Raw genomic sequence first — 10,373 nt, forward strand, 5'->3', positions numbered from 1 at the left:
GGATGATGAAATGACAACAGCTTGTGCTACGGTATTGTTTTATAATTTTATGTTGCAAATTGCTTAATAATTGATGAAAATATTGCAAGCACTTGCTATATATTGCCGGAAAAAAAAATTTACCATGACGATACTGGTAAGAATTGCGAAGCACATTACTTTATGTTGAAATAAAAACATCATTGATTATAATGATCATATTAATAATGTAAAATCAACTCGCTTTATACCGAAAATGTCAAGTGATACGTTTCTTTATCAGTTTTTGTTAAAATGGAATTTTATTGGAAATTCACACCTATCTCTCTCACCACATATATTCTATCTTAACAAATCAAAGAAGTCAAGTGATAAGATATTTCTTGAGATTTTATATGATTGGAAGTTGAGTGGAAACTGGAAACTAACATCCCTCTCTATATATGCACGGATCTTTTCATTAATGTGCGCCTCAAACTACATACACTGATTAACAAATCAACACATCAATGGCATCTCCGTCATCTTCTCCTTCCGCCCCGAAATTTTCTTCTTCTTCTAAGTCATGGAAGTATGATGTTTTTCTTAGCTTTAGAGGGGAAGATACTCGCAAGACTTTTGTGGATCATCTCTACTCAGCTCTCGAAGAACAGGGGATCTACACTTACAAGGATGACATAACACTTGCTCGGGGAGAATCGATCAGCCCTTCCCTGTTGAAGGCTATTGGAGAATCGCAGATTGCCATCATCGTGTTCTCTAAAAACTATGCAAATTCGACCTGGTGCTTGGATGAACTTACACATATCATTAAATGCAGGAATGAGATAGGGCAAACTGTTATGCCCATATTTTATGACGTGGATCCCTCTGAAGTGAGAAAACAAAAACGAAAATACAAAGAAGCATTTGACACACATGAGGTGGAGAACAAGAACAGAATTAAATCTTGGGGACAAGCATTTGTTGATGACCCTTGGGGATGGCTCTCTGCACCGCTCAAGCAAAATCGAAAATACAGAGAAGCTGCTGCCAAACAGGAATTGGAGCACAAGACCAAGGTTGAATCATGGAGTAAAGCACTTGTGGAGGCAAGTAACATTTCTGGATGGGAAACCACGCAGATTGCCAACGGGTAATTTACTTCAATGTTTTTGCACTTTTTATACTTAGATGTGTGCTCTACAACATATTTATACTTGTACCTTATACGCTCTTTATATAAATGTTTTAATTATTGTTGATGGTGTTGATGACCTTTAAAAAGGAGAGGCTTTAACTAGATCAATTGACCAGTTTGGTAAGTTCAAGTATATCTCAAACCCAGGTTTATGGTTCAAATAAAGTTATGATGGACTTCATTAAGTTCTAGTTCTAATTCCATAATTAACACCTTGCTTCAAGCTACAACAAAAAATCCATCATTCTTTACATTTTTATATTTGAAACTATTTGATGATTCCCAAGAAAATTGTTACAAAGTACTTGTGATATTGACATTACATTTTCTAATTAAATGTAAAATATAAAACGTGATTAGGACTCCGTTTTCTTTATTGCATGGAACATGAGACCAATTACCTCTTTTGTTAATGTGGGCATATATTAATTGTCCTTGTACGTCTATCGTGTAGGCATGAATCACAAGGCATCAAACAAATTGTCGTCGAAATTTCGCAGAAATTGTATCCACTAACTTCAAGAGCAGATGAAAACCTGATTGGAATGGCCGTACGAGGGCAAAGTTTGAAATCAGAGTTACAAATTGAGTCAGGCGGTCTTCTCATGATTGGAATATGGGGGGTTGGGGGTGGTGGTAAGACTACTCTTGCATCTTCGGTTTATAGAGAAATCTCTAGCAAGTTTAATGGTTGCTGCTTTATTAAAAATAATCGAGAGGAATCAAGCAGGTATGGGCTGGAAAAGTTGCAAAAAAAAATTCTTTCAGAAATGAAAGTAAACAAAGTTGGAGGAGGAAGATCCTTGATAGATAATAGGTTACGCCGTAGAAAGGTCTTGATTGTTCTAGATGATGTCCATCACCTCGACCAATTAAAAGCATTAGCTGGGTCACATGATTGGTTCGGTGAAGGAAGCCGAATAATTATTACAACCAGAGATGTGCATTTATTAAATGCACACAGAGTAGATGTGATGCATAATATTAGCTTATTAAACAATGATGAGGCTATGAAGCTCTTTTGCAAGCTTTCACCGCAAGATAACAGACCTAAGGAAGATTACGAGCGGCTTTCAAAAGAAGTGGTTTCTTATGTTGGTGGGCTCCCATTAGCACTTTCAGTTCTTGGTCCTTTCCTGTGTGACAAAGATATTGACGAGTGGAAGAGTGCTTTAGCCAGATTGAAAGACATCCCAAATGATGATATTGTGGGAAAGCTAAAACTCAGTTTTGATGGACTTACAAAGGTTGAGAAAGAGTTGTTCCTTGATATTGCCTGTTTTTTTAGGTGGGAGAACAAAGAAAAGTCAATGGAGATACTTGATGCTTGTGGTTTTCATCCTGTTATAGGAGTGAAGGTGTTGATACAAAAGGCTCTCATAACTATTTCAGAAGATGGAGAATTTGATATGCATGATCTGGTGCAAGAAATGGGACATCACATTGTTAGAGGGGAACACCCTAACAACCCTGAAAAGCATAGTAGAGTTTGGAAGAAGGAAGATGCTATAAAAATATGCTCTATGGATGCAACGACGGTAACAATTAAGCTAGCTTTGCATGATATATATATATATATATATATATATATATATATATATATATATATATATATATATATATAGAGAGAGAGAGAGAGAGAGAGAGAGAGTTATGATCTATTGACAACTCAAATATTCGTAAAACCCTAAGAACTTTTCCAACACTATATTCTTGATTTTTTTTTTCAATTTTTTCTACCAATCACTAGTTAAGAATTTAATTCTCTGAATTTCTTTTCAAAAAATGTCTTTTAAAAATGTGCATATATGCAAATTTCAGATGTGCGCACATGCATGTATGAACATTTTTGAAAGACGTTTCTGATTTCTTTTCGAAAGTGCTTAAAAACCTGCGACTAAGAATCTCCAAACGTTTTTTTTTTTTTTTTTTTTGAAAAAAAAAATCACGCAAAGAAGTTCTGAGTTTTAACGAATCTTTGAGCTCTCAAAAAAAAAAAAAAAAAAAAAAAAAAAAATTATATATATATATATATATATATATATATATATATATATATATATATAAACAATTTGTTCCTATATCATAGGAACTTGATATGATTGAAGCAGTCGGACTTGGATTCTTTGTTTTTCCACTTGGGGATAATCTACCACTTGTTGCAAACGGGAAGAACCTTAGGTGGATTCAATGGCAATGTGATATTGCAATTCATTTGCTTAGTAACTTTCCACAAAGGACGCTCTGTTGTCTAATATTGGGGTCTGGCCTTCAAAAACAACTATGGGAGGGTAATAAGGTAATTCTTATTGTATTTTTAATTAAAAGATGAAAACAAGATGGATGATGAATGTCCGATCTGAGTAAATGTTGTCATTGAGCAATTTCAGCTACTACCTCCGTCTCATATTTATTGTTACTTTCTACTTTCGAAGTCTTTAGTCTTTAGTCTTTAACTTTGATCTTAAATATTTTTATTTTTGATATATAATAGTTAATACAAAATATATGAATGAATGTATTTTAAATGTCTTTTCATTGTTATAAATTTAATCAGTAGTATATAACTAAAATAAAAATATTTAAGGTCAAAGTTGATAATAAAAACTTTAATAGTCAAAAGTGTACAATAAATATGAGACGATGAAGTATATTTTTATAACTAGCTATAGTATTGAGTATTGAAAGCATGAACCTTTTTTTTGTGTAAATATTGTTTGTATGAATAAGAATAAACTTGGTAATTAAAATATAACTTCTTTGATATGATATGAAAACATTAGTCATTGCATCCATGGTATGTAAAGATCGTCCTCCATATAAATATCCTTTTGTCTCAACATAACGACCAAAATTTGTTTGTTTTTTTTTTTTTTTTTTTTTTTTTTGAAATAAATGCTGTATAATTATTTTGGTAAGATTTCAATCTAAATATTATTTTTGTTGACTAATAACCATATAAAACATTGATATCATGCATTTAGGTTCAAAAATCTTTTATTATTTTGTTTTTATTAAGTGAATTTTATATTGTTAATTAAACAATAATTCAAATGATTTCCATTTATAGATGGAAGGATTTAGTTTTTTTGTCCATTTTTATCCTCTGAGACATATATATATATATATATATATATATATATATATATATATATATATATATATATATATATATATATATATATATATATATATATATATATGGGTGTGTGTGTAAGTATACCTGCAATATTGACTTGTTTGAACTTGTATACGTCAGTTTCTGCCAAATTTGAAGATCATTGAATTTTGGAGTTTTCATAACCTAATCGTGACACCAGATTTTTGTGGACTTCCAAATCTTGAAAGATTCATCCTTACTAGGTGTTTCTATTTAGAAGAGATTCATCCATCAATTGGACGCTTGGAAAGACTTGTTTTCTTACGTATAGCACACTGTCCCCGTCTTGAGATGTTTCCACCCATTACCCAACCAAAGAAACTTAAGACCCTTGAATTCTCAAGCTGCCCCAAACTTTTTAATATCTCAGAGATCCAGAAGCAGAACATTGATAATTTAGGGAATCTTGATTTGGATAATAGTGGGAAAGAAGTTGAATCCTCTATGGAATGTTGTTTAGAGGAGCCTTGTTTACCTCGTAACAACATGAAGCCTTGTTTGCATGACAACATGAACCACATAGGGTTGCAGTTTTTTTTCAAGGACATAAGAAAGTTGGATCTAAGCTTTTGCAGTTTGGGAGATGAAGAAATTTTCTCTGCTGATTGGGAGTTGCCCAACTTGGAAGAACTCAATCTAAGAGGAAATGACTTTTCACTATTAAGTTTTAGTCGCTTGAAACTTCCTCGGCTCAAACTGCTAAACGTGTCATATTGCCAAGGCCTTGTAGAATTGTCAGAGCTGCCATCAAGTATAGCTGTTATTTTGGCTGATTCTTGTACATCACTTGAAACCTGTGGAGATGTTTCAAACTGTAAATGGTTGTGGAACATCTCACTTCAGTTTGGGAACAATTGTGGTGGTGACATATTACTACATTCCGTGCTCCAGGTTTGGCTCTACATACCTTTTGAATTTCAATCTTTGTTATGTTTACCCTACCAAAAGAATCATAATTGAATGTGATTTCCATGGCAGGGAAATGCTATTCAGGATCACTTTATCATTGTCATTCTTGAAAGTCAGATTCCAAAGGAATTTGAAAGTAGACTATTTAGGAGGAACACATTTACACTGCATTTTCCAGATGATTGGTACAGTGACTTTTGCGGGTTCTTAATATGTGTGGTCACAGAAGACATTTCTCCGAAAATTAATATAGTTATCAAGCAGGGGGTAATTAATTATTATCCATTTTGGCTTATGTCAAATGAAGTGGAGCCTGAATCTGATGGAATGAGGACATTTGTAGGATATGTTTCCTTTGGTTCATTGAGGCACACTGCATTTTCAAACTCATCTTACACTATGATTTCAGTTTACACAAACATAGACAGTTATGTTGTAGCTAAGCTTGTTCCTAGGAAATCTAAAGCTCAGGTCCAAACAACAAAATTCGCAACAGACTTCTCAGAATTTTACGAGCAGGAACTCAATTATGGCGAACCGTCATTTACTATCCAAGATGGTCCAAATTCTTCTATCAAGATTATATGGCAAACACCCCAGTCGTCGCGGGCGTAGGGTATTAGTTGATCCGGGGCTGAGTGATAAAGATTTAGGCCGAGGTTGAGAGTGCTCTTTATGTACTATAGGATGTGTTTTATTACATTGGATTGTGGTTCCAGTGGTGCATGCATAAATAAGCATATAGTTTCGTTGAACGATGTAAATTATGCCTGGCCTTGAAAATGTGAGATATTGCAAAGCACCCACTAGACATGGGTATAGGGAGGGTCCGGTGATCGGGGTGCCCACTATGGCACTGACTTTGGAACTAGTGATCAATAGGGGTGGCAACCGGAACGGTTTAAAGTTATTAGACTAGATATTTATTATCATGTATTTATGTATGTAGATAAGTCGTAGGCTAGCAATACTTTCCATATAGAAATCATTGTTCATGTATTTATACCTCATTGATTAAAGAGAGGCATCAAAGTTTTCTATGACTTTCATGGTGTCACGCCGATCTCTAGCCCTACCCCTCCGGTCATGTTCTTCTCTGATGTCTCTTTTCTTCTCGACATCCTTTTCGACCGGGCAGTCACACGACACTCTCTCTTCTCTCTCTATTTCCTTGCTAATCAAGGCACCCTCCTCCCAACTCTAATTACCCTAATTTCTTCCTTCTCCTTTCATTATTAATCTCTTCTTCCCTTCCTTTGAATGGCTTCTAAGAACAAAATACGCCTTGTTGTCGGTCTCAAACATAAAGAATCTCATCTCAATCACTTTGAGGATGGAAAAAGGGCAATATACTCCACGGGCTACACTTTTCAAAATTCATTGTCGTGCGGTATTTGATCACATCATTCCTTCAAACCCCCCACGACTCCATACCTTGATGCCATTATACTTCAATGGATGTATGACACTATTTCGAATGATCTCCTTTTCACACAGTTCTACATCACGAAGCCACTGCCAAACAAGTGTGGGAAATACTTGCAGGTACTTTCTAAGACAACACGAATTATCGAGCTCGCTACTTAGAACACCAATTCAGCAACATGAAACTTGATGTTTTCCTCACATCTCCGCATACTCTCAAGAATTAAAGGCCATCTCTTATCAACTTGTTAATGTTGGTGATACTTTGTAACACCCATAAAAAATCAAACCAATTTAAAACTTTTTCAAACATCCAAAAGTCATTAGTTATTACAAAATGTTTTCAAATTAGTTTAATATCAGAGTATCCCAGAAACCATAAGTCCAAAACACGAGGATGTGTACGGTCACACATTCGCCTTGCCGAGATATCTGAAGTACCTGAAACAATAAACTGAAACTGTAAGCACAAAGCTTAGTGAGTTCCCCCAAAATACTAACGTCATACAAATATAACCATATCATATAACAAATACAGAACAACATGCATAATGAGCCGTCAGCCTGACTGGACCGCCTCGCAGGCCTTCAGTCTATCTGGACTGCTCTCCGAGCCTTCGGCACGTCTGGACCGCCTCGCAGGGCCTACAGCCTATCCGGATCGCTCGTCATGCCTTCGGCCTGACTGAATCCCTTTGCAGGGCCTTCAGTTTATCCGGACCGCCCTAGGTATGTTGGCCTACAGCACAAAGCAGGACCGCCTCAACCCAACCCCCAACCAAACAAACATGTGCACATAAATATCATACGCTAGCTCATTTCATATAACAGTCAAACCGATCTAACATATCACCAATCATAGCAACATCCCAATAACCGGGATACAGACCTAATTGGTTACTAACATAACATCATCCTATAACCAGGACAATCATATGTACATAGATATCATATAACACTAGCATGTATATATATAACAGTCAAACCGATCTAACAGATCACAAAGCATAACAACAATCCTATACTCAAGATATCGACCTAACAGGTCACTAACATAGCATCATCCTATATATCATGATACCAACCCAACCGGGTCACTAAAGCATAGCATATCACCATCCTAACTACCAGGATGTAAATCAGTAAGCATAACATGCAATAATCCGAATACAATCCATATAAGGGCCGGCCTTGGTGCCCTAGACCATGTTGATATAGTGAGGATAACTCACCTGGCACTGCTAAAGTCTTGCGGATGAAACTTCAGCTACTGGTTGACAGATTCCCGAACTGCCAACATCAAACAAAACTCAATTAATAATTGGGTTCCAAGCTCAAGGTCCAACTCACACTCCAAAGGCCCAAAAGTCAAGTAATGGGCCAAAGCCCAACATATGGCCCAATTTTCTAAATTGGGCCCAAACCTTTACATGGTCATAATTAAAGGCCCAACTACTTAGTCCGGTCCAAACATTTGGCATTTCCAATGGCCCAATATCATATAATCATCAAGGCCCAAATTATGGCCCATCTACGGCCCAATTTTCCAAATTTGGCACAAACCCTCATATGGGCCTTACCCTAAAGCCCATTAAATTATTCTAGTCTAGTTGCTTGTTCTTGGATGGCCCATTAATAACCCAATTACCAAAGCCCAAAAGAATGGCCCAATTCAAGGCCCGAGTGAGATTAGGATTTTCACATGAAATGATGATTAGGGTTAAGTGTTTTATTAGGTCAATTAGGGTTTCCTTGGGCCCATTATGGCCTCATTAGGCCCACTAGGGTTTCATGCATCCCAAACGAATCACAACATCAACGAGGCACACCGCCACCCGAAACGGCGGCCGGTGGCGGCAGCCACCACCTCACGGTGGTGGTTAGGGTTCTTTTTTCATTATTCCAATTCATGATTACATTTTACAAACTCTAATCCCAAAATAAACACACTAAACAAACTAATCACACACACACAGCCACCTTGTGGTGGCCGGCGGTGGCGCATGGCGGCAGACACCACCTCACGGTGGTGGTGGTGGCTGTTCTCGAGAGTTCCGGCCAAATAACACCACACTAATAATGGAAACACACCCAAAAACAATTCAGCTTCATGAGTCCTCGAACTCAGCCACTATTTCACGGTGGCAAGCGGCGAATCTTGGTCTTCAACGGAGTGGCAGTGGCGGCGTCAATGACCGGGGAGGCTGCCAGCCGCAACAGATTAACATCCGGCGACGGTTGGTCTTCCACGAGAATAGCAGCGACGCAACGTCGGAAGCGTCGCAGTAAGGCTACGGTGGTCGGAGAAACGTCGACGACCATCGTGAGACGTGCGTGCGGCTGGAGGCAGAAGGCAGAAGAAGAAGAAGAAAGGTAGAGCGGGGTGGCGGAGATCGTCGGTTCCGACTTCATCAGCGACTGCGCAAGGCAGCAGCAACGACTACAGCGGCGGCTCGGTGGCTCACGCTACCGGTTCTTGTTCCCGGCATTGGTGGTCAGAGGTAGCAGCGGCGTCGGAGATTGAAGAGGTGAATGGTGGCGGCTGGAGGGAGGTATAAGGTTGGAGGGTGACGGCTGCATATAATGGTTGATAGGGTTAGGGTTTATTCCCTATATACCCGACGCCTTTAGGCATTTTTCCATAATGCCACAAATAGTCCCACCCTTCACATTTTCCTTCAAAGCAAGGCCAAAATTTACACTCCAGCCCCCTGACTCTAAAATTCCTTTCAACACAAGTCCAAAGAAATTGCCAAACAGCCCCTAGCATCAGAATTCTATTCATAATTGGTCCGGAAGTTACATTTTAACCCCCATCTCTCATAATTCATTACAATTTAGGTATAATATTTGCCAAACACACCCTAACCACTGAAATCCTTTTCAAACAAATCCCGAAATTACACTTTAACCCCCGAGACTCTAAATCGTGACATTTGGCTTCCCGAAACCAACACCCCGTTAATTATTATTTGATTTTGGCTATAACAACATAAAATAATAATAATAAAATTACTTCTCGGGGCTCCGGCTTTATTATTTATTATTATTTTTTAAATGGGATGTTACATACTTGAACATTATTCATATTGTAAGAGTAGAAAAGATTGATGTTCATTGGAAAATTTTATTAGGCTATAATACAAGAACTAGAATAAATACTAAAACCCTAACCCTAAGGCTAATGGGCTAGATAAAAAGGAGCCTATAAATATATGGGCTAACACCCCCCCCCCCTTTCAAACTCACAATGCCATAACAATAAGCATTGAGAGTTTGTCACACTAAAAATGAAACCAAGACGCCGACAGAACCTTCATGAAAATATCAAAAACCTGCAAGTTTGATGGACCAAACGGAAGCGATATGGTCCCGAGTTGAAGGTGATGATGGGTGAAGTGACAGTCAGTCTCAATGTGCTTAGTCCGCTCATGGAAAACATAATTCTTTGTAATTTGTATCGCACTTTTGTTATCACAATGCACAGGAGTAGACAGAGAAATGTGAACCCCCATATTTGCAAGAAGTGATCATAACCAGATAATCTCACATGTAGTCACAACCATAGCCCGATACTCAGCCTCCGTGTAAGATCTAGAGACACAACAGCATAGAAATCTTTTCATTAACGGCCAGTTATTTCTTGGTCTTCATTGAAATAAGAGACTATCCAAGAAACACACAAAATCCAGTGGTGCATTTACGATCGTAACGATCGTC

At 37.6% G+C, this 10,373-nt stretch overlaps 1 protein-coding gene across 1 annotated transcript; it reads left to right on the plus strand.

Moving 5' to 3' along the window:
* The first annotated feature begins 384 nt into the window (after positions 1-384).
* Positions 385-6,271, plus strand: LOC145132145 (disease resistance protein Roq1-like). Its single transcript, XM_079066821.1, has 5 exons — positions 385-1,114; positions 1,614-2,697; positions 3,249-3,458; positions 4,419-5,210; positions 5,298-6,271. The coding sequence occupies exons 1-5, from the start codon at positions 489-491 to the stop codon at positions 5,841-5,843; spliced, it is 3,258 nt and encodes a 1,085-aa protein (XP_078922947.1). The 5' UTR covers positions 385-488; the 3' UTR covers positions 5,844-6,271.
* Positions 6,272-10,373: the final 4,102 nt, after the last annotated feature.

This window comes from Lactuca virosa, chromosome 8 (assembly GCF_052849685.1).
Source record: "Lactuca virosa cultivar CGN04683 chromosome 8, Lactuca_virosa_CGN04683_v6, whole genome shotgun sequence".
NCBI classification, from domain to species: Eukaryota; Viridiplantae; Streptophyta; class Magnoliopsida; order Asterales; family Asteraceae; genus Lactuca; species Lactuca virosa.